This window comes from Hirundo rustica, chromosome 10 (genome assembly GCF_015227805.2).
Source record: "Hirundo rustica isolate bHirRus1 chromosome 10, bHirRus1.pri.v3, whole genome shotgun sequence".
Classification (NCBI taxonomy): Eukaryota; Metazoa; Chordata; class Aves; order Passeriformes; family Hirundinidae; genus Hirundo; species Hirundo rustica.
The window spans coordinates 20,117,293-20,142,850 of NC_053459.1; the positions used below are offsets into that span (position 1 = coordinate 20,117,293).

The 25,558-nt window shown below is 37.9% G+C and overlaps 1 protein-coding gene across 8 annotated transcripts in view; it reads right to left on the reverse strand.

Annotated features, from left to right (window-relative positions):
• The window catches only part of NAALADL2 (N-acetylated alpha-linked acidic dipeptidase like 2), a 430,994-nt gene that overhangs the window by 33,610 nt on the left and 371,826 nt on the right, over positions 1-25,558 (reverse strand). For all 8 annotated transcript variants that reach the window (XM_040074855.2, XM_040074854.2, XM_058422010.1 and 5 more), the window contains one exon: positions 22,905-23,000. In XM_040074855.2, coding sequence (XP_039930789.1) covers positions 22,905-23,000 — 96 coding nt within the window. The remainder of the gene's footprint in view (positions 1-22,904; positions 23,001-25,558) is intronic.

Genomic DNA, 25,558 nt, shown 5'->3' on the forward strand with positions numbered 1-25,558 from the left:
GGTCTGTAATTATACACCTGTAACTAAAATCATTAAATTATGATGGCCATTTCATTCCACTGTATCTGCAGGTGGGTTCTGTATTAAAGGGGCAAAAGGCAGCATGATCTGATGGAAACAGCAAATATTGCACAGAGAAGCACTTTTTAAAAGAATACGATCTGCAGGAAATGTTACTACTTGCTATTCCAAATACAAGGACAACAAGGGTGAAGATCGGATCACTTTCGTGAAGGTTAAGATGGAAAGGAAGTAGTGGAGGAGTCTGAAGAGTGAAAGAGATGGAGTCTGAAAAAAGCGAACTATGTAGAAAAAAATCAAGTTGGAATTTGCTGCACAACATCAACAGGAACCTGGGCAATGTCTGAAAGAGGAGAAGGCAAGATTAAAAGCACAGCTGAGGAACATCATTTTGACATAACACTATAGATGGATTACAGGAGGAAAAAAGACTTGCAAGGCAAATATGCCAAATGAGAGACAATTACAATGCAGAGAAATGGTTTGATCATGAGGCCAGGGAAAAAAGGACAGAATTAAAAAAATGCTATAGAATGAAAATGTATCAGAATCCTAAAATGTCCTTTAGCATGCTGTAATGAGTGTGCACTCGGCATAGTTCCCCCATATTATGCAAAATTCCAAATAAATTGACCCCCAAAGTGAAAAAATGCTGTGGAATATGGCCCAGAGTGAGCAAATAACTTAGTGGGAGCATCCATAGTGATCTAGGCATGCACGTGTATAAGTGAATTACTCTAAATTCTGCTGTTTTTCAGCACTGAGGGTCACAGTCAGGGCTGTCCCAAGGGAGTCTGGAGGCACCGCTGTGTCCATCCATTCCCAAATCTTTAAATTTTCCAGAGAACAGCAGACTCCAGACACAATATTAGATTAGACCACTATATTATGCTGATTTATTAATATTTATTTTACCTCCAGTCCTCCAGCAATTCTCTGCACAAAACCCTACATCCCTGAGACAGAGGTTAAACTTCACTGAAGACAGAGTTAATTTTCTGCTTACTCTGTTTAAGTAACAACTGACATTTGCAAAAGAGGGGATATGAAGGGGGGCACAAGAACCATCTAAGTTGAAGGGTTTATTTGTGCAGAATATTACACTAAGGGAGCCCAGTAGCTATTAGTGATTATTAATCTTCATTTACAATAATAGCCATATTTAACAAAAAAAGAATAGGCTATGCTGCAAGTCATGCAAAAGCCTTTTTAATTGTCAGCCCTGCTAGTCTAAAAAAGCCCTCACCCTATTCATTCAGTTATCATTCTGTAGCTTATAATTAAAGTGCTAATGTATATCAGAATTCTTTGATCTCAAAATAAAGGATTCTTTTACCAAAGAAATTAAGAACACAGTAGTTACAGGAAATTCAAGTTTCCAAGTAAAAATTAAAAGAAACAACCAAAAGTGATGTAATTAAGGGAAAACTATTTCAATTTAACAAGAGAAGGAAAACTTTGCAAGAAGTAATTTTGGATTGTGGAACAGTTCATCAAATAAAGCAGCAGAAGACTTTTCTCTTTGTAGTTAAATGCAACCTGGAAAGAAAGGAAGTGAGCATATTGTACCAGCACAAATGGACTAAACGACCTCAAAGTTCTTTAGTTTAATCTAATGAGCAGAGATAATTCATAAATCCTGAAATCTAACTTCAATTAGCATGAGTTATCATAATGGTTCACAGTATCTCATCCATGGTATTTTATTTTCATTCTGAATTCACATTTGAGGGGAAAGAAAGTCAGCAGCATGTCACAAAGTCTGTCTAGACAAAAGCAAATAAAAAAATCTATGTGTACTCATCTGCACTACCTACAAGCATCACTCTAAACACTGAAGGTCAGCAGAACTCTTTCCACAGTCTTGTGTTTTACTGCTCAGTGTGACCAAAACTTGACTTGAAAAAAAAACCCCAAAAAATCTAGAACTAATTTTGGGTTTCAGTCCGCTAAAAAGAATCCTCTTGCATTACTGGGGATGTTAACGGCAGTATGTGTTTCCCCACCTCAGGTTAGCTGGCAGGTTCTAAATAAAGCTGGTAACTAAAAGGGATAGACTGAGCAAGAACCCACACTGCTTATCTGCCAGTGCCACCAGTCCCTCTGAAAATGGATGTTGAGCTTTGAAATAACCTTTCAAAAGCAACTATTAGCTCAAAGACATGCACAGGCACCAGGAAACCTTGGCTCTTAGTTCTGCTATTGTCATCCCTTCCCTCACTATCTCAGGGACCGTCTCCGGAAAAGTGATCTTATTTAACTTACAAGGGTTAAAAAAAAAAACCAAAAACCTCACCAAAGCCTAATTACATCCCACTGCTATCAAGCTGCATTCAGCTTCCATGAGCTTTGGATTAGGCAGCTCAATACATTTTCTAAACATATTACTGTGGTTGTTTAGCAGTGTAAAGGATGTGTTTTGCATTTTTCTCTTCATTACCTTCTTTGAATTAAAACCACTAAGCCTAGCAAGAAAAGCAACACAACTCAGTGGACTAAACCAACCAAACTGAAAGTGAGAAAGAGCTTCCTGCTTAACATTAAAAATCTCCCTATTAAACCACATAGCTCAAGATCATCTTAAGTGTTGCCTGCATGGACAATAAAAGCAAGATTCCTAGGCTGCCTTTTGAGACACTTTGAAAACTAAGATTATTGGAACAGGCAGTAAATTTAAACTTATTAGTTGCTCATTCTCAAAGTCACACTTCAATAATTTTATTACCTACCTAGTCGTTCATACAAGAACGGAACCTTGAAAATCCACTCCAACTTAGGCAATTATGGTAAAAATAGTCCAAGAAACACAATTATGGATTAGAAGAGACTGCAGGATTTTTCAACAGTATACACACTACCCAATGATTTGCTGTGTTTTTCAGAAAATAAAGGAAAATCATACATCCAAAAATTACAAGTTTATAGAACTTTGCTACTGAGTTGCTTAGCTTAAGTTCAAGTAGCTTTGAAATGTTCATGCAAAGAGTGAGAAGAATGAATGGTCACTTTATTTTTTTTCTTCTCTAATTAAGAAACATTTCAATGAATGAATAAGGCTCAAAGTCAGGTTACAAAAACAATTTCCTTGTGTAAGTCCTAAAGATTGCTTAGTTTCCCTCCAAAAGGGTTGTATTACTTCATGTGTTCAAATAAAACTCAAAAGTTGGTATAAATAGTTAGCTTAATAACAAGAACGTGTTTAATACAGTTTCTATGAAAATTCAGGGAAGTGTCCAAGCTGAGAATAGAAATTTTTAAAAAGTACTCTCCTCAACTCTTACAACCTTTGGTTTTCTTTGCCTCTTCATGAAAATAACAAGTGCCAGCCTGTAAATCAAAGGACCCTATTTCTTTCTGTTTACTTTCCAATTTTTCATGACTGCTTCCATATTTCTCCTATGAGTGACAGACAAGACCTGTGTTCTGATGGAGAAAAAGCTGAGCTCTAAAGTAGAGTTCTCAGGTTAATACCCTGCCAACAGCCTCCAACAGAAATGCACGGAGTACCTGGAAAAGACTGTGGACAAACAAACCCCAAACAAAAAAAGAAAAAGCAAGCTTGCACCTTAAACTGTTTACAGAGAAATTAAATTTCCACCTTAAGCTGTTTACAAGGAAATTAAATTAAAACAATCTTTCACAGTGTGGGGCTATTTTGGAGGGAGTTCTTTATGTGTTAGGTCCCTTTGAAGTTGCTGTTTAAAAATTAAGGTCAGACTATCTGAGGGTCCGGAACACAACTTGCAAGTAATGTCCTGAAGACAAACGTCATTATGCAAGGTATTATATACTGCAACCCTCTGAAAGCAATTTACACACCTTCAACTGATTACACTTGACAATACGAAAGTAGGAAGAAATAAAGGGGAATAAGAATATGGAAAATGCTCATTAGCACCTTCTTGAGAGTTCTGTTACAGGGCACCCTCAGGCACAACCAAGGAGCCCAGCTCCGGGCCTGACAGTGGAGATGTTCTGCAGTGTCACAGAACATTCACAGCCAGTACGAGATGCTGTAGGCAAGCAAATAAAAAAGACAGGCAGTACAACCAAGTTACAACATCTGAAGTCCCCAAACATGAATTTGGAGATTCAGTCTCCAGTAATATGTACGGTGATTTCAGTCTAATTCATGTGTAATAGTGAACTGCCTTTCCTGGGATGTTTAGGACGTATATCCAGCAAATGATCACTGCCAAGGTTTGTAGACTAATGCTGGATAGCAGTGGGGACTGGGACAGTGGTAATTTGGCCAATTACATCCTTTCCTTAGAAAAGCTCTAAAATGTTCCACTAAAATCCCCCTTTCTTAAATATGATAAAAGGCATGAGGATATAAATAGCTTTCAAGGAGATACCAGAGAGTCATGACAAGGGTGCATTTTAAGGTAAAGGAATAGCTTTTGTTGTTCCTACAGTATTCCCACAAGACCAGATCTACCTCTTTGATTTACATCAGGGAAGCAATTCAAGCAGAAATACACAAAACTTGAAGGTTTTTAATTAAATGAAACATATTTCAGAAGCATATGTCACAGCTTTTCTGAGTGATACACTAAGGTTGCATTCATTCTCCATTGATTCAATGCAAGTTTTTCATTTTATATATGCTCATAATTATCTTTAATTTAGATGTAAGCCTTAATAGTAACTAAAACAAAGAAAGCACAAGCAGCAATACAATCATCCTGCTTCCAATAGTGACACCATGAACATGATAGAATATGAAGAAAGAGACTACAAGTCTTTAAAAAATGTTTCTTGATGACATCTAAAAAAGAGCAAAAAACCAAAACCCACCCAGCTGCATGCCCATTAGGTTTATTTAATAGTTTCTTACTGAGCAGCAGAATTATCCCTAACCCAAGACTAGGCTACTGGATAAAATGTCTCTACAGAAGCGAGACAACTGAGAACCCGTTCTACTGAAAAAGCATGAAATTTTTGCTATCATTTCTGCTTCCTTTTCTCTCCTCCAAATGACAGAGCAGAATAAAAGTACATAGCTGAACTATAAGCAGGGGGAAAAGAGAAAATATTGAACGTACTGATCAAACCCACACGTCTCCTTTTTTTGAGCTCCTCACCAAAACTCTCACTTTCTTGTTTTGGCTTCTGATCCAATTTGGAATATATTGGGAAACAACTTTATGCACTGTAGTATTTTCTAAGGGCTTTCTATTTTAAAAACTTCATATAAATTTGCAAGAATTGATCTCCGTTCTTAAAAGCCCACCACGAAATCCTACCAGCAATTTACTGCGGATTGAAACAGAAGATGAAAAGTAGATCATTAACAACAACATATCACCTGTTTCTGGTGAATGCACAGGATATTAAATGGGACACAGATTTATATCTCTTTATTTTGGAACTAGAGCTCAGTTTTTAAAACCACGCCACTGCCTTACGTAATCGCAACACAACTGTCCAAAGCTTGTCAGCATTTGGGTGCTCCTGCCAACATAAGAACCTGCTTTCTTAGGCAAGCAAGAAATTCATTTCTTTTGTCAGGACACGAGTGCTGAGTGAGACCACAGTCAAGGCCTTCCCGTTCACAGGACACATCTGCCAGCAGGACATTTATGGGGGCTGGAGGGTACCAGCCAAGCACCTTTATCAAGGCCTTCACTCTCCTGCCCTATGGCCTGAAAAATGGTGGCTGTAGAGGCACCAAGAGCAGAAAAATTGCAACTTTCAGAGTTTTGCTTAAAAAAACCAAAAAAACAAAAGACCCAAAAAAACCCCAAACCAAACCAACGAAAAAAAACCAGGCTGAATTTCTTTTGTGACACCTAGTCAATGAGAGACTGATAATTTTTAATAACTCTAAGAGATAAAAGCATTTGCTGTGGATTCAGATATCGGCCGTACCCAAGTATCTCAAGGATTATTTTTCTTTGCTTCTGTTTAACTAAGAAATACAAATGGCTCTGGAGTATCCTGGCCCTTCTCCAGCAAATACAGATCAATTAAAAAATATGCCAAATAACAGGAAACAAAACTTGAAATTGAATTTTCCCATTAGAAATGTAAATACCCGTTAATTGCACTCTGTAATCTGGAAAAAAAAGTAACCTCTCCAAGGTAGACTATAATCAAATATGTTGTAGAGTTCATCTTGTAACACCCCATGCCATGGGCAGGGGCACCTTCCATTATTCCAGGCTGCTCCAAGCCCCATCCAACCTGGCCTGGGACACTTCCAGGGATCCAGGGGCAGCCACAGCTTCTCTGGGCACCCTGTGCCAGGGCCTCCCCACCCTCCCAGGGAACAATTCCTTCCCAATATCCAATCCCAACCTCATCTCTTCCAGCTGACACGCTCTTGCTTCCTTCTTTGCTGCTATGACCGTGTTTTGTGTTTGTTTACTTCTGACACATAGAGAAGAATGCTGCAGTATTTCTGTCCAGGGTTTCCTCGTTTCAAACCTCCAGATGTAAGCAGGAGTGAGCCAATTTTCAACAGAAAATCAGCGGAAGAGGAGCCTTTCAAAGAAATACAGCAGTATTCTTAGTGGGGTAAAGAACAGTCGTGCCAGCATTGCACTGCCTGTTTACCATAACGAGGCCAAATGGGAAGTTTTGAAAACAAATTTTCAAAATTTTTTTTTTTTTTAATTGAATCATATAAAATTTTCCAGTGAAGGATGTTTTGAAGTTTTGAAGTAAGTGAAATTACTAGGTTTTTGGTTTTTGGTTTTTTTTTTTTTAATTTGCTACTGTAGCAAAATCTACTTCATATTTGGACTACTTAGTTTGGGGTTTTTTTCACATTCAGCTGTTTTTTAATGTGGGTTTCACTGATATAGTAGTGCTGTCTGGAGCAGCAAATAACCTACTAATTTAGGATCAGGCTTATTTTAAAATGAAGTGATATAAATGAAGCATTTAAAATGCAGTTTCTAATAAGCTGGTTTAGATAAGAACTTGAAAAAATATCTATATCATACTTTATCTGGAAAAAGAAATTGTTAACTTAGAACACAATTAGAAATAGTTCCATATTGCCATATAATTGGTTCTCCCCTCTCCAGTGAGATTTTACTGTGGACAGAGATTTTCTTCCTGCAAAAGAAGGGGAACACAATGCAAGATTCCCAACCTCATGTGGAAAAGCAAAAAAAGAGATGAGGCAGAAGAGTTTTGATTAACTCGTTTCCTCAACATTCAGCATTCAGTCCACTACATTATGCAAAACACCTATTGAGTTACAAGGAAGATTTTAGATTTTTTATCTTTGGTGGTTTGTTTTTTTTTTTTTTTTGAAACCATGATACAATGTCATTACAGTTTTGGCACTTCAGCATAAAAAGAAATGTTTCATTCTCTTTGCCTCATTAGGATCTCATATGAGATCCTGTCAGCTGCAAGTTTGTTCAGTTTATCTCAAGAAGAAAGGAAGAAAAAAGCTTTAAATTTCCCTTAGATATGTCAATCAAAAGCAATGTACTGGCTGGAACTCCAAGTTCAGAAGAATATTGTTCATGTCAGTAGAGACAGAATCTTTCTGTGGGCCCATTTTCTTCATCACTTTTAGAAAAGATGATATTTATGTAGAGGCCCAACCTCGCTTTGCAATTACCCCAAAATCAAACTGTGCTGTATAGAGGAGTTCAGTCAATGATTCCATCACGTATTTCTCATTATGTGCTCTTTTCCTGGCTGAGAAGTATTTTTTCTAGGACCACAGTTTCACAAAAGATAAATAGTATTCAAATTTGAACTGCCCAGGGAGACCAGATATTCAATCTTAAAGCATTTTTTGGCTATGTGAAAATTATTAATTCCAAAACTTCTGTGATTTAACTCAGGATATTCTGCAGGCTGTGTTCATTTAAATTCAAATTTAATCCTTCCTTTCCAGTCATGTAGTAAAGACACACTCCTGTTCTTGTTCTTTCATGCAGCTCTGTTTTTATTGTATTTGCAGCAGTTGCTAAACAGCTCCTCAATATCAGATCTTCGATTCCAACAGACATACCTGCCTTGATGTGCTCATATAATTTTATAATCTCTTATTCATCATCATGTTGCGCTTTTTATATTACAATAGAGCTGTTAGGAATGGCAACTGTTAATACTGGAGACTGCATGAGTTATTAGTTTTTATGCCAAGATAGAAGTATTGATTGAGGGCAGAGCACTGCTGTAGGATCAAGGCTCTTTCTTCCAGAAGGAAGTTCCCATGAACTAGCTGAAGAGGAATGCAGAAATTCCCCGGAATTTTGCAGCACTGTGTACTATGCTTTCACCTTTTCATGCAATGTGACCTCTGACATAGCAAACTAACTGCATTTCACTCTGCTGCCATTTTAAATAAAAGCTAGTGATGAAGCAGATATACAAAATGTTTTTTTCTCACTCTGAGTTCAACCCTTCTGCTTTGTATAATCTGCTTAGTGCTGATGCTTGGAACAGGTGAACTTCTGGAGTCAATTATTAAAAACATGTTCTGTGTGCTGGGTAACCAAATTATAAACCACTAGACTTCACAGAACTGGGCATAAAGCTCATTTTCAAACCTTTCCAGGCTCATGAATAGTGTTAAAGAAAAAGCCTAGCAGAAGGCATCCACAGAGAACAGAATGGAATTGACTGTTCCAGCTGGAAAGGACCGACAAGGATCATTGTGTGTGACTGCCTGGCCAACTCAAAGCTGACCAGGGTGAAGAACGTTTTTAACGAGATTGTACAGATGCCTTTGAAACACTGACAGGCTTGGGGGAGCAAGCACCCCTCTAGGAAGCCTGTTTCAAAGCCTCACAACTCTATTGGTAAAGAAATGCTTTCTAATATCCAGTGTAAACCTCCTCTGGCACAGCTCAGCACCATTCCCACAGCTCCTATCACTGGAGGTTCCCTTCAGCCTCCTTTTCTCCCAAAAAGACAGCCCCAAAGCCCTCAGCTGCTCCTCAGAGGACCTGTGTTCCAGCCCTTCCACCAGCTTTGTCCTCCTGGGGACAGTCCTTGTCTTGAATACCCAGAAGGGGAAAACAAAACCCTTTAAATGGCTGTTTAGAACAATCTCTTCTTTGTACCTGATCACCTGGCTATAGAGAATTATCATCTGGCAGTGCCATTCTAACCAAAACAATGCACTCCTGAATGCACAGCTTTCTGTTAAAAAAAATAAATATTAATTTCTCTTTCATTTATTCATGTAATTTCGCCAATTACATAAACTGTGATTATTTAACTACAGCTTGTGGCAAGTCACACAGTTTGCAAAAACTGAAAAGCACATAACAAAAACACTGGAGTCTGAGTAACTAAAGAGCAAACCACGCTACAAGTCAGCCTTGACTAGATTTGTGTTTAACTCTGAAAAGGAGCTTTCTTAAACATAACAGCACAGGAACTATTTTTTCTTGAAGTACTGAGCAACACTAAAGCTGCGTTATGAAACCAGTTCATTAGTGCTAAATAAAAACAGTGGTTCCCTAATAAAACTGGGAGATGCAAATCTGCTTTCATAGAGCTCAGTTTTCAATAACTCATCATAAAGATTGCCAGAACTAAAACAGGAAAGCATTTTTAGGAATTTCACTAAAGCACATACTTCCCTAAATGCCAAGTAATGCATATCCCTTAGGTTTTCAGCAAATATTGTCCAAATGGATTTACTAATCTGAAAGCGTATTTACAAACCCCACAACAGATTTATACAAACCATAACAGATATGTAAATCATACCAATAAAACCTAAATAAAGTTTTGATTAGTTTTTGATTTTTCCCTGCACTTTGCCAGTACAACCAATAGATTTAGTTCTAAATCACAGTTTTGGGGCTCAGATGTTAGCATCAGAATTTAAAATTACACACACAGCCCTTACACATTAACTCTTAATCATGTTCTATAAATTCCAATCAGAATTTCTACAGTGAGTTCTTGAAGTCCAGATGTAATAATGAGTTTCATAAAAGGCTCTGTAATCTGTTTCTCATGTTCTCCTTCAAAGTTCAAAATAAATCATATTCCGTCCTCCTCAGTTGTTGGGTTTTTTTTGGAAAAACAGCAATTCGTCATTATATGGAATGTTTAGCCACAAGTCTTCTACAATTCTACTGGAATAACATCAACAACAGATGCAGGAAGGACTATTTAAATTTAAGGCATGCATTTTAAGTAGATCTAGGAATCAACCTGCCATAGAACTGGTGTGCAAAGAACTAACCCTCCTCAGGCCAATTTTAACACCCTTTCAGTTCAGATTTCAGAGCCTAACAGGAATTCTGCTGCGGCAGGAATAACCCCTGTGCCACGTTCCACATGCACTTCTCACTGTCATCCTTCCACAGGCACCAGAGCTCGTGTGGCAAATCAGACCTGAGAGCTGAAAAAAAACCAAAGCCTGGGGCAAAACCAACAGCAAACCCAAATGATTACTCTTCTGTCAGGTGGAACCCAACGCTGCTCACTCCGTGGCAGCATCCAGCTTGGCTCAGGGGAACTGGGAAACCACAGAGTCAGCAGCGTTCAACTGATGGAGAGGTCTGGTGATCTTAATTATCACATTAGCTTCAAAACCTTTGGAAAATCCAATACAACAGCAGGTGTTAAAACTTGGCATTCAGCTGGGAATTTGATGGGATATAGGTGACAGGAAGGGAAGAGGCAAGGAAACAGAAGTGATGTAGCAAAGACAGGTGGAAGAAAGTAGTTCTTGTTACTTTAAGAATTCCTTACTCTTCCCGAGACACTTCTAAAAAGCAGGAAAAAAGTTGAACCGACAACTTAAATTCCAAAAATGTTCCTCCATGGTAAGATCAATAGATTATATTAAAAACACAATACGTAACAGTGAAAATTGCTACATTTTCTTTAAGTACTTATATAAATTGCTTTACTTCAACAGTATTTATATAATTCCTTATATTACATACAGGCTTCCTATTAAAAACTCATTTGCTAAATCATCTCATGACAGAGCAGTACCCAAAAATGAAAGGTCATAGTGTGCTGAGCCCCAGGCTTTGCCCATCCAAGGGAATGTTCTCCTTATTTGAAGTGAAAATAAAGAAAAGAAAAAGGAACTTTTTCTCCATATTGATTCAATCAATTTTGCTTTTTAATGACACTTAAAACTTCTGTAGCAGAGCACTTATTCCACTAAGTCTAATCAAGTTTTTCAGCTGCATAAATCCAAGTATTTAGCCTTTTGTCTGCAGAGTGCTCCTCTGCATCCTTTTAAGCCTTGGGACTGAATTCCTGTCTCAAGCACGGCACAGAGCTGGGGGACTACTAACAGCATCCAGAATATGGTTTATAATTGAATTCCCAACAGGTCTGGCATTCACAAAGCCAAAAATAGACATTTTATTCTGAAATATAAAGAGCTGGATCTGCAGCTGCTGCCTCCCAGTTTGGACCTGAAAATCCAAGAGTGCATCTGCACTTAACAAGCTCAAACACTTCATGAGCAGATAAAAAAACTGACAAATAATTTTTATATGGACCCTTCATGTCGACCATTGTCTGCTGTACTGGGTGAAGCCAGAGTGAACTTCACTGAAGTACAAAGAACCAGGACCATAATCGAATTTTTGGGCTCATCTGTTTATGTCAGGTGCATTTATCTAACAGAGGGCACCAGTCAGTAGTTTTAAAAAGGGGAAATCTGAATGATTAAGAAATGCTGGCACCTTGTCAGATGCCACAATGTTATTAAAAATAGATTCCTCAAAATGGTATCTCAATTAAACACCTTAGAGAGGAAAGTAAAAAAAAAAAAAAAAGTAAAAATTACACTATCTTCACCTTTGTGTTTTAAAACTGTTATTAAAAATTAGTAATACAACCCTTTAGAATCATGATATGTTGCAAAAATGAGCTAATTTGAGAAGATGGTGAAATTTTTGTTGTTTTGGATGCTTTGCAAAGCTGTGATTAAATGTCTGCCAGTTTGCCAGAGTCTACAACTGTCCGTACTCTCTTCATTAATTTAAAAAATAAACTGTGTTACATTTAACATATCTTATAGAAATACAGGAAACATCACTGAGTAGATCATCTTTAGTAATATCTTTTTCCAAGTATTTCAATTTCATGAAGTCTGTGTGTATACACAGCTCAAATAAGCAAGCAGAATAACTTTGCCAATTAACTGCTTTGAATAAATTGCAAAAAAATACCCCAGTCAGATGGAAATGTGTTGCTATTTACTTGGCCATTTAGGACTTTGAACTGTTTTGTCACAAGAAAATTAATGTTATCTATTCAGAGTTTGACTGTTCTAAAGAAGGAAGCACCAAGTGTGGATGGATCACATCTGATGGTAGCAAAGTGGAGATTATTTTGCTGCTAAATTATCTGTGATAATTCAGAACAGATTAAGTAGAACTTTGGCACTCTCAGAATATCATCCAATATCCAATATCACCTATTACTGATATATCTCAGCAGCAAAATAAATGGGCTATTCTTTCATCTAAGGAAAAGACAAGCGCTCTCTGAGACTGAAGAATTATCACATAGCTAAGAAAAAACTACTTTTTTATGAATGACTTCTCAAAGTAAGCACCATTCAGGACATACAGTTTTATTGATAACCTGATTTTGAAGAAATTTCTCTCTATTTCTACAGTCATATCAGTTTTAGATGAGGAAAAGGCTGCAGCATACTAGAATATACTATTCCATTACCCCAGAACAACTTCTATCCTTCTTCCCTTCTATCCTTCTGAAATGTTGTTTTTCATTTATTGGCTACTGGATTCTTGTCCTGAAACACTTTAGGTTGAAATGCAGTACTTTGTAATATTAGTTTAAATTTTGAACTAAAATTATTTCAATAGATGATACAGATGCTGCACATTTTAAAATCAATATTATATGTGCATGGCTGGAATTAGGCTGCAATTTATGAAACTCCCAGCCATTAGTTTTACAAGAAGGTATTAAAATAAAAGATAGCTTCATAGCTAGCATATGATCTCTGCTTATGAAATAGAAATACCATTTCCACTGTGGGAAGGTATATCTTTTATACTGCTTTGGTTTCATGGTTAGCTTGCTACAGGCAAACCCCAGCCCCTGGCCCAAGGAACTGCTGGTGGGTGGGGTGATCACTCCTGTTGGTTATTAAATCTCATTAATGGTAACGCACAGGCCTGAATCTCTTCTGTTGGACTCCAAGGGAAAATGGGATTGTACTTGAGCATGTGAGTCCTGAAGGCTAAACTGACCCTGCTCAAGAGGAGTCTGATTTATTTATCCCTCCTCGTTATCCCGGTGGGAATACTCTTCTCTGCTGTGACTCTGGAAGCCTCCAGGCCCACTCAGCGACCTTCAGTAGGAATGGACTCAAGAACGTGGGTGTTGCTTTTCTGCACCACATCCTTAAATTCTTTCAGTGTTGTTAACACCTCCTGTCTGGGGTAGAGGGTGAAGTGCTTTTCCAACACCATCAAACAGAAATCCAGGGAAACGGAGACAGACTATTCCCTACTGCTCAGCAGAGCCTTTCTCTTCTCAAAGGTGTTGAACAGATCCAAAACCAAACCCTGATGCTATTGCAGGATGATCTCTTCCCTTGTCCCTACTCAGTTTAACCATCCCCACTCTTTCTGACGCATGGTCTTCAGCCCACAGTTCTCCGAAAGCCACTTCTAATTTTGTAATTCTAATTTAATGTTCATCATCTGTTCTGAAACTAACATTAAAAATACTTGAGTGTCTCAGCAAACTGGCAACACTCTCTTATTGACTTCACTTGTAACAAAACCAGCTCTACAAACAAGATGTTCTTGCTGGGATTTTGTAGTACCTTCATGTACATTGTTTTTTGACTCATAATAAACTTTTTAAGTATAGGCTAGTTTTGTCTGACAACTTCTACACTTGACAAAATTTTCTCATGTTGTCCAGCTGTATTTGAAAAGACAGCCTTCATGCTAATTTTGCAATCCTTCATTTCATGAGATCTATTTAAAAACATGTAATCTTGCTTTTTAGTGATACCCAGTTGAACTGCCTGCATATCAACATATTAGGAGACAGAATAAAAAAAAATAAAGGACAAGGGCAGAGTACAATTTCATGGCCAGGATTATGATACAAAATCATTTTTAGGATTTTTATGACTGAGAATACACCAGGCTTGTCACACACAACCAGTTAAAAAATCATTTAGAGTAAGAATTTCAAATAAAGATTATCTGCCACTAGGATCAGCACATCTGATGCTGTGTTCACAGCACATCTGCAATGAAGGCATCGAAGAGCAGAGATCTGAACCAGGCCCAGCCACTCCTACTGGTGCCACACAAAATGAAATGCAAGTAGAGAATTTCATGGTGCTGCACATTGAAATCTGAAGTTTCAGCTGTTTCTGGTGGCACTTGACCAGGATTTAAGGGCTAAACTTAAAAAAGGGCAGACATGAGTTTGTGCTTAATTTATACTTTAAGGTTCCTTCAGGAATCCCATCCTTCAGCTCAGGAGATAATATGTGTGTTCTTAGGAGTTTTTTCCCTAGACACACATTTCTTATGCACTGTCTAGATGTTTAATTTTTTAATTTCTTATCCTTCCCCTTCTGGATGGCTACAATCCCAAGAAATGCTCAGCATCAGGAGCACGGTTGCAGAAAAGTTCAGCCATCACTTGGATGCCAAAACAGGTGTCCACATTTAAAGACATGATTAAAACCACTCTGGATTGGGCTAAGTCTCCTAAGGAAATCTGTTGTTTTAAAATTCCTTAAGACAACCCAAAGTCTTGAAAATTTGGTTTTGAATGCAGGACTGAGCCCATGAAGCAAAATTCAGTATCTGTAAGCTTCAGCATCTGCAATGTGATCGTAGCTATGTAAAGGGACGATATAAAGAAAAACATCTCGAATACACTGTACAACTGTGAGCCAGAGGAAGTTATAAGTATGGTCTAAAAACTAAAACAAACAAAGAAACATCCACTTGAGCAGCTGTATTTCCCCAGGTCTTCCTGCAATTTGTGTGCAAAACCAGCTAATTAACTCTTAGTACAAAAGCAGCTATTTCCATCCCTTGTCACTTGAGCATATACTAAAGTTCCACTGACTTTACCTCACATTCACTCAAATGCAAACTGGAATACACTAAATTAAAAAAAAAAAAAAAAAAGAAAGAAAGAAAAAAGAAAGTAGTTCTTACATTACTGTTAGTAGAAACTTCATGTTTTAAGAGGCATGCACTGGGGAAAAGAACTGTCTGATTTGACATCTTTGTCAAAAGATCTGTAGACAGAAAAGAGAGCTGCTACAACAGACAAGGTACTTTTAGAGCACCCAGAGGAACTATTCCTCTAGAATGTTGGCAACTTCTTTAAAGAGAAATTCATCTTCCTTGTAAAGCCACCAATTCAGTACACGTGTGTCAGTAACAAATGCCTACGGTAGTAGTGATGCTAAAGAATGGATTAATAAAATCAGAGTCTGATGAATTCCGTAACTAACTGTGTGAAGAACAGGATAGTGGGAAACAGGGGAATATTCAAATAACCCCAGGCATACTCCTACCTATTAGAAAAGCAAGCTTCGAATTTGTTTTTTTAAATTTGTTCAGATTTAAAGTTGTTGGATTTAAGTGGTTGAATACAAATAAAATTATTCTATGATTCCATAAACATATGTGTGGACTTTCCTTCAAAAATGCACGCACTTGTCCAATTGTTTGACATCCGTCATAGCAAATGTGTATTTTTTGAAATAAAAGCAAAGGATGTACAGTAGATTTTTCTCATTACACAATAAAAATACACTATTGGACAAACCGAAAACAATAATTTGACTTGTGCAGTAAATATAAAGTGGCTTCTTTGTACAGTCAAGATCACCAACCAGCAGACAAAACCTCCCCTCAAAAATAAGACATCTCTCACCAATTCAGATAGAGCTGCAGTCAGATCTGAACCAAAACAAGGCACAGCAAGGGTAGGAATTGCTGTGAAAAATGTAACTTCTTTCCAAGGCAGGTAAGTCCCACTAACACAGGCACTCATGTGGCCTCAGTACAGAAAAAAGAAGAAAAGTTCGGTTGGTCACAGCCAGTAGCTGAAATTTCAGCAAATCCCAAATATTTGTTGTATTGCACCTTCAGAAGTCTAGCTACAGCTTCAAAATGTTCCAGTCTTTGTCTACAGCATCAAACAAATCAGATTTTACAAGTTCATTCTGTATTCAGGTGAGGAAGTGGTTACTCAGTTACTGTAAGCACCGTTTTTGACTCATTTTCCTGTATATAAAATAGGGATTAAAGAATGCTTCCTCTCACTCCTACCTATCTTCTTTTGCTTATTCAGATTGCTGTAATTTGCAGTAAAAAGTGTGTTCCATGAGATGCACAAACAACATCAATCTTGGCTTTCTATCCTAAGATTTAGGATGATACATTATGTATCAGCTTATGTGTTTATCCTGTGGTTTGATTGGATCAGATTGAGCTGACATATTTGCTTCTTTCACTTAAATTCCAACTCTAGTTTGAAAAATGATGATTTCTTTTTTCCCCTTTTACTGACAGTTGGCAGAAAAATCTTGAGAGTAACCAAGTACAATTTAGGTCTGAAAGAGGACTTCAGAAACTAATGGTTTTGAAGAGCAAGCTGGCTAAGAAACATTCTAGCAGATGCCAATGATAACTTTTTTAAAGAACATACAGTCTTATTGCAACATCAAAAATACGTAAGGAATGTAGAAATAATTCTCTGTTTTCAGTCAGAGAACTGAACAGGTAAGAAAGTTCACAGACAATCCACGGGGATAGTTTCTACACATGCCATGCTACTAATGGCTGCTATATTTTTTTGTTGATTTTTCTCTTGTTCATTGAAACCACAGTTCCTGGTGGTTGTGATATTTTCACAGTTGTCAGAGTTCTCTAAGCTGAAAGCATTACATTCCAGTGACTCAAAAAAAAAAGAAAAAAGAAAAAAGCCCAGAAACAATCTTGTAATACCGGAGCCTTGACATCTTCCCACAACCTCACATGATATGTCACAGGAGGAAATGTAATTAGTTCTGTCCTGTAATAATTCTTCCATTTTGAAGGAAGCATATTAGCATATCAGCAGAAAAGATATGGACAATTTCAGAGGGTCGGGGAATAGAGCTGTTTTTTAATACCTGACTTAACCAAGTGGTGTTGTGCTGGATGGTACAGCTGGTTCATCAAATTTTTACCAGGGGTTCTGCAATTTCAGTTTATTTTTATTACCTAGTCTTTATCCATCAGAGCTCAAGTATAAAGTGCAAGAGTCCTTGAGGCTACTGGCTTTTAGGAACAAAGAGCTACTGAAAAATTCCAAGCATATCTCCCCAAACTAGGCTGGAGCAGATAGAGAACATGCTGTCTGGCCAAACACAGTATGACTGTCTGTCAGAAAACCTCCTGTCTTTAGCAGCAAAGCCACCTCTCTCACATCTAATGATGAGAAAATCCCCAGAGAACTTTTTTTTTTTCCCCCTTTTGAATGTTGTTTACATCCCTATTCACCACAATTAATAGAACATCTCCTAAGTTCCTGTGCCAGGTTGTATCACCAGATTTGCTCTTGTTTTTATTGCTGCTGACAATAGCCACAGAATAAAATGCACACAGGTAGAAGGGAGTTTTCAGCAGGTTTGTATTTATCCTCTGCTTGAACTGGATTATATGTTCTGTCATGCACAAAGGCTAAAGGTAAAACAAAGAGTCTCACTTGTGTGCTTAAGAGCATATGAGCTAAAGCAAACCACTCCTATGAAATAAGGGTCCCTGTGCTGCTTTGCAGGAAAACACAAAGTTTGGGTTTGTTTGTGTTCATAGTGTCACCACAGACAATAGAGTTGTGCTTTGAACAGCTCAAACACCATCAAACCATAAATACCAGTAAGATTCTCAGAGCCAGTATATGAGATGTTGGTCAGAAAAAAAAAATAAAGGCAAATTATTTAACTTAGGGAGGAACTACAGCAACTGGCACATTACACTGTACCTATGCTGCTCCATCACCTTGGAGCAGATTAGAGCTTCAAAAAAACCATGAATTGCTGCCAGCTGTGGGAGGAAAAAGAGAAAAATTAAGATGCCCCAGGTCATAGTGCAATTTCTCAGCCCAAAACCCATGTTTTCACGTGTGACAGAGCACACAAATGGTACCCTAGACATTTCTGGTAGATGCACAGCAAGGTCAAACTCCACATCTAAAAATTCAGTATCAACAGTAGATTGTGAAATATGGATATTGGTCAGGCCCCCACCTTGGTCCTCACTTCATACACTGAGACCTGTTCTTCTGCTTTAACCTCATTCAGCATCTGTCACCTACCACAGTCCACAGTCCTGCTCGTTAACTGGGGGCTTGAACAAGTCATTTTGAAAGAAGAAAATCATAACATAATTCACCTCCAAAAAGACATGAGAGTTCTGCTGGTCTGTGCAGAACTCATGCCTTTGATGAAGAGACTGAGAGATGATGGGCAAGTCTGGCACACGCGGCTGAAGACAGGAATTTTAAAAATTACATCGAACAGAATACATCACTGAAGAAAGCTAACTGGAGAAATTACCTGTGAAAATTGACACTCCAAAGTGCCACATTTTCGTGATGGAAATCAGAGCACACGGGAAAAGATTTCCAGATAGCACTCCACACAGGGATGGGGGAAGGCTCCCATATATCTGCCTGGACCTTGCAAGGACAAAGGGTTTTCTGGGCTGGGCTTGCATATGAGACATTTTCAGGAGCATCACACTCTGCTCAGTATTTCAGATGAGTTCTGTACACATGAAACAAACTCTTTAACATTTTAGGTGCTGTAACTCTTGATTGGTGTAAAATTGTGTCTCTGCTGCTCAAACTATTCTGCCAAATCCTTTGTCTCTACACAGAGGCAATTTCTAAATGGAAACAGAAAACACCTCAATGGAAAGTGCAGCTGTAGAAATGCCTCGATGCAGAAGCTATTGGCATGCCCAGGCACAACGCCACAGAGCTTTTTCAAGAATGATCTGATTCCCAAAAGAGCGCAATATAGCAGGGATAACACAGGAATATGAATGTACTCTGTTGAAATATCTACACCAGGAGAAATACACTGTTAGAAATGCCTCTGATAAAAACTCTGCCACACAGACATTCTGTTCACAGTACTAGTCTACTGTTTCAAAATCTGCAAAATCCCAAAAGTCTTTTGGATTTTAAGAGTTTGAGACCCTCATGTTAATTGAGATATGTTGCATTATCTTGGCATACAAAAAAACCCCCAAAAAACAACCAACCAACCTACAAAACAAACACCCAACAATGGCTTCCCCCCCAAAAACAAACTAACAACTAACAAAAAAACCCAAATAACCAAGCTCATTTGCATCCACCATGCAGGAAGATTAAAATACTTGGCAGAGGTAGCATGCACCAAACCACAGATTTTCATTTTTAGAGAGATTACAGAGAAAGAAACTACCAAAGTTATGGACACCACAGCAATTCCAATTTGAATGAGTGTTAGCTCATTGTATTAGAGAACTAAAGGGACTAAACAACAGGTAAATGGGAATATATATCCCTTCCATGCTTCAAGGGAACAGAACAGTATGATCCTGTCAGAAAATGCCTCAAGTCAACATTCTTGTGCCGCACCTGGTCAAAATGTGAATTTCATTTACCAACAGTCCATCAGTCTCTTCATTCTATTTGCATATTTTTCATTCCATCTGCTTCAGGAAGAGAACCTGCCTGTCATCTCCTTGGAAGTGTTTATATTTAAAAAAAAAATTGAAATATCACAGTATGTTACACAAAACCCCCTTACTTCCTCTTGAAATGGAAACACTCCCCCCACCTTGCTGTTTTGTTTAATGTTTAGAAGTAATTGCATTAGAGTAGTTCTTCTTTATGCAATTCCATAATTGGAGTGTAGAATAATCAGGTTCACTAATAATTTTCTCAAGAGTTATCTGTCAGCACCCATAACTCATCATAAAACCAATCACGTCGCTTCTGGCGTGGCTTTCATGACTTTGGTGCCTGACAGAGTAAAAATCTGACAGAGTAAAATTATTATTAATAATAATAATAACAATAATAATGAGATTATTTAATGGCTGGTCCTGGGTAAGTGGCTCCAGTGGCAGCCCCTGTCTCAGGGGCTCAGACCTGCACGATCCCAGCCTTACAAGGATGCTCTGGTGAGCACACAGTGGACATAAAAGCATTTTCCAACTGGTTAACCACTGAATTGACTGGTTACCACGAAACACTGCGCTGAGTAACAGGGATGAAATTTATTAAAAAATAGCACATACTTTTCTGAGTGTGCATTTGATCAAAAGGGAGTTTAATCTGACTTCTGGTCAGGTGGGAAAATCCCTTTTCTGCCACACAGTCCTCCATTTTAATACTGGATATTATGTACATTAATATATTGCAATCACAAGGTCTGTAAATCTCACATAAGATACCAAGTTTTGTGCTGCATCACACTACTCTCCTGAATGTTTCAGTTCTTTGCCACTAGGAAGCTTACAGATTTTTCTCTCTTTGAATGCTTCAGATCAGCATGGCTCCTACAGCAACCCACCCTAAATCCACCTTTTCAGTGCCAAGATCTGAATATGAATTGTTCTGACAAATTAGATCTTCTAAGCACTCAGATTACAGATCCATCTATTTAATAGCTGCATTTCTCTCATTCATTTTTTTCTGCCACATTCAGCAATCTCTTCCTTTTCAAAATGTCCATGAAATTAGGGCACCCACTGGTGTCAGAGAGCACAAGGCACAGTTAGCTGATAATTTGTATTTACACCAAAACTCGTGTAAAAAATGACATTGAAACTTTTACACTGTTATTTAGTATCAAGCCATATAAAAGGATAAAACCTAAGAAGCACTAAAATCCTATTTCCCTAATGGGGATGAAGGGCTTCAAACCAACATAAGTTTTTCCAGCACCTGAGTGGCCATACAAGCAAAGCAGATTGCAATTGATATGCAGTGAAAAAAAGAACAAAAAGTTATCGTTTCAAATGTTTTTATAAGCCATTTCTGAAAAAAAAAAAGCCAATTAAAATTACCAAATGTTAAACTTACTATATTTCAATATTTAATTTCTCTTAACATAAAAACCCCACAGTTTTGTGTGAAAAGTCTTTTGAAATTAAAAGATAAAATTTCTGAAGCAGGTATGACACCTGCTTTACTTGCAAATGCAGTTGGGTATATAAAAAGTCCTTCGGCAGGCACCCACTGAGGAGCATTAACTTCTAGCTGAGGACTGGAAATTCTAACTACAAGATAATTTCTCACTAGTTTTGGCTTGGGTTTTTTGGTGGGTTACTTTTTTTTTGTTTTGTTGTTTTAGTTTTGTTTTGTTTTTCCCCCAAAAATGATTAATGTTTTATAAAGCTAGAGATTTATAACCTTGTGAAAAAATAACTTGGTCCCATCTATCACAAGAAAATATGGAGATTTCAGACTAAAGAATAGAATTAACAGTGCTTAGTTAACTAACTAAATTATAGCATTTCCCTTAAATGCTGAGGATGTCACTCCACTGCTACATATACCAACCATCTTTATAAAAGCTTCCTGGTCTGAAAAGCAAAAGGGAAATCCAGTCATATCCTACTGCATCAATCTCCATCAAGTTTTATCAACGAAAATTGTAAAGCTCAATGACACTATTTAAAATAATATGAAATTATTTAAACAGAAACAAAATAATTCAAGTCAAGTATCTAATAAATATTTTTCTGCGTTGATCAACAGTATAGAGCAAATACTAAATTACAGATTATCTGGATTACACGTGGTTCATCACACACTATTTTAGTAAATCACAAATTAACTATGCAGTAAATAGTCACACAACTATTTCCCTCAGACTCTGAAAAGAGATTTGATGACTCTTTTCAGCCACTTTGCTATCACGGACGGCAATTCCATTAAAAGGGCTTCAGAGAAGACTCTTTGTCTGGTGCTTGCACCTTAAATGTCACATTCTGATAGGCTGTAAAATCATGTCTAAGATTTTGTGCCCTTTTTTTTTTTAATAATCAAGCAAACAGACTACAATTTAAAACAAACAAAGATCAAGAAACCCCACCACAACCCCAAGACCATTCAGCGTCTGTTTTGCCAAAGATGCTGAGCCACCTACATGTTACATATACACGTGGCTGATCTTTGTGAATTTACTTTTGTTGTGACCAGAAGAAATGATTCAACAGCAGCTGCTTTTTCAAAAGCAGCTTTGAATAAAGAAGGAAATCTGTGAGGCCTGTGGTTTGTAAGAAGTTGCTGGAAGTGTATGAACCCATTAAGTTGTGTTCATTTGTAGAAACAGTGCTGAGCTGACAGAAGCAGCAGCACTTTGGAGCAAGGAGTAATTGTGATTGTGTAATAACTAACACAGAGGGAGCATCCCACTGGAGCATGGCAGGGGAGTCAGAAAACGTCAATTCTGGGGGCATCCCCACCATAGGGAACTCTCCAGAATCACAGGACGGGTCCCCTTTGCCATGGGAACACCACAGTGACAGCTCACAAAACCAAGGACCTGTGTGGGAAGGTGCCCTCAGAGTGCCCTCCCCACTGACAAAATACACTGCAACAGATGTGCTATTTCCTGCTATCAGCTGGGGCTCAGTGCCCTGCTCTCGTGCCAGGGAGTTGAATGTGAAACATGAAAAACACAACTGAATCACACAAAAAGCAGCATTTGAACGTGGAACTGCTTTGATCGCACAAGTCGACCAATGGAAAGAATATTCCCAATGTGGATCCCAGTGAAGAGAACTCCACAAATTTTACCTATGTTCAAAGGGTTCACAGGAAAAGAAAAACAGATTATATTTCAAAATTATTAGCAAATTAAACAGGGAAGTATGTGTAAATGAGATCTCCATTCCTCTTACCTTTGCAATGGTCTCGTGCAGGCTGAAGGAGGGATCCAGCTCTTCAGTTTTTGTTGCATGTACAGGATAAAGGGCTTCAGAGAGAAAGCTGGAGTTCTGTGAGAAAGAAGTAAGGGGCTTTTTAGGATTCCACACTGCTTTCCTTCTTCAACTGGTTATTGAATTTTGTTGGTAGATTGAAATATCCTTCAAATATTTCTTAAATTTTGAGGATTATGAAACTTATTTCACTGATCTCAATAACAGATTCCAAGCTCCCGAAAAAGGCAAAGACCTCCGAAGTCTTATGACTTTATTTCTGGAATGGCAGTTGTCTCTGTAATTATGCTTCCTAAAGCAGCTAAAATTTTGCCTGCGGGGAGAAAAAAAAAATATCCGCACAGCTTTATCCTGAGCTAAGCAGCAATCAGACATTTTATTAACTACATTATGATTTAAGTCTTCAGAAGAAATGCAAGAAATGCACAATAATCAAGGAATACTCTTTTATCTTCTGCACCCATCCTACTTCTCTATTCAGTAATACCATCTACATAATAAGGAATTTTTGTCAATTCCCTAAAATTATACACTTTAGGTTGACCACTCTTTTAACACCAGACAATCTTAATATATTGTCTGTACAGAATGTTCATCTCTTCTTGTACTGTAAAAAAGCAAGACATTATTTGCATATTTGTTGTCACAAGGAAACAAAAAAAACAATACCAAGGAGTGGACTGGAAAAAAGGCAAAGCATTATAAAATAAACCTCTAAAGGTGTCCAGATGCCTAAAACAGGAATTATATTACATTGCTGGTAAATTTGCTTGTTAAATTTTTCTACAAATTAATGCCTTCATGATCAATGTTCTATCAGTATTTCCATGCATTTCTAGGAGATTATTTCTGGTAGCAAACTCCCACCACTTTCTTAAAAATATATATATATATAATTAGCACTGCACCATATAAATTTTTGTGCTTGGTGATGCATCTGTGTGTTGCATAACTTGTGACAGAAGCATCACAAAAATAAATGAAGTAATTTTTTTCTTTCAGAATTTTTTTTTTTTTTTTTTTTAAGATCTCAAGGAGAAGATGCACAAAGCCATTTATCACAAAGATAAAATACACACTTCAGCATTAACTCATAACTATTCATCTTTGTTCCAAGCCTGCACACCAGTTTACAGAGCTGTGTCACCTGACTGGGGGGCTGCTGAGGAACACCCTCCTTCTGCTGTGGTGGTGGTGCTAATGCTGCTCATCATCAGTCGCATAAATACAATCCATAACTTAGAGAGAACTACATTATTTATACTCAATGTTGAGTATCTCACTGTGAATCAGTGCAGGGAGCGACTACCAAATTAGATTTGCGACACAAGGTCAGATTATTGCTCTGTCTAGACAAATATCTCTTTTTTTTTTTTTTTTTTTTAAATCTAAAGCCTGGTGGATCAGCTGCCTGGGAAGCTGGGCCAGGTAAACCAGCACCTCTGCCTTTGGGAGAACTCATCACAGACAGGCAACGATCAGCAAATGAGTCAGAACAACTTGGACAAGTCACGAGCTGTTTTGGTCGTGAAGGAATCAAGACCCTGCTCACAAAGATCTTGAAAAGGATTGCTGTTTGAAATAACTTGCTGACATCTGAAATCATCTTGCTGTGCACTTGTAAAAGCAAATGTTTAAAACAGCTGTGGCCGCTTTTTTTATTTTTTTTCCCTCATGAAAGGCTCCTCCATAAAGAACTGCCAGAAAGGCCAACTTTGGTTCTCTTGCCTTCTGTTGTTTTTCGAGCACCATGCTCACCAGAGGAAGCTGCATGAGCTTTCCAACTAACAGAAGCCCACTCAATCCAGGGAGCACAGGGCAGAGAGATGAGTCCAGATGATGTTCCAAGAGCACCTCTCAGCATTTAACAGCAAGAACAACACCTTCCAAGAGCTGGCAACAGAACCACGCTTCTCTGTCATCCTTTCACCAAGCTCACAACAGATGAGTGCTTCATTTTGGCTCTTTTTTGAACCTAAGCAAATTTCTAGTAAATCACACCATAAGAAAGACTTGCTAATCCAAAAACATTAAAACCAACTGTATTATTCTTGTCTGCTTTTCAGCCACAGTAGGAGGTACAGCTGCAGCTGCTGTCCTCGTTCCCTCCCACACTCGCCTCCTAAACACAAACCATCACCTCTGCCCCAGCCAGGCAATAATATCACCCCAACCTCGTACAGAGTCCTCAATGTATTGAGAAGATGGCACCAAATTATAGAAAAACCTTTTCAAGGTCAGACCACTGTGCAACATCCTAAAATTTAGGAGGCCCAACTTCCACGAGTGCTTTGAAAATTTTCTCCTTTGCTTTTCATTGTGTTCTGTTAATTCTCCTTTAAGTTCATGGCTATCCAAATGGATTAAGAGCATTTTCCCTTCTGATATGAAGTTATGCTTTCATCAAATGAACTTTACAATCTGCAAAGGATCACCCCAATAATCCTTGAATTCCCAATGAAATAATTTGTATCTCTGTGAGCTCTTCAGAAGAGAAATGAACAAGCAAAACATGCATTTGGAAGTGAGTTTCCGAACCATCCCTTTGTCTCACGTTCCTTTTTGAATGATCAGTTAACCTGGTCTTTTCAATACTCATTTAATGAAGCATTCTG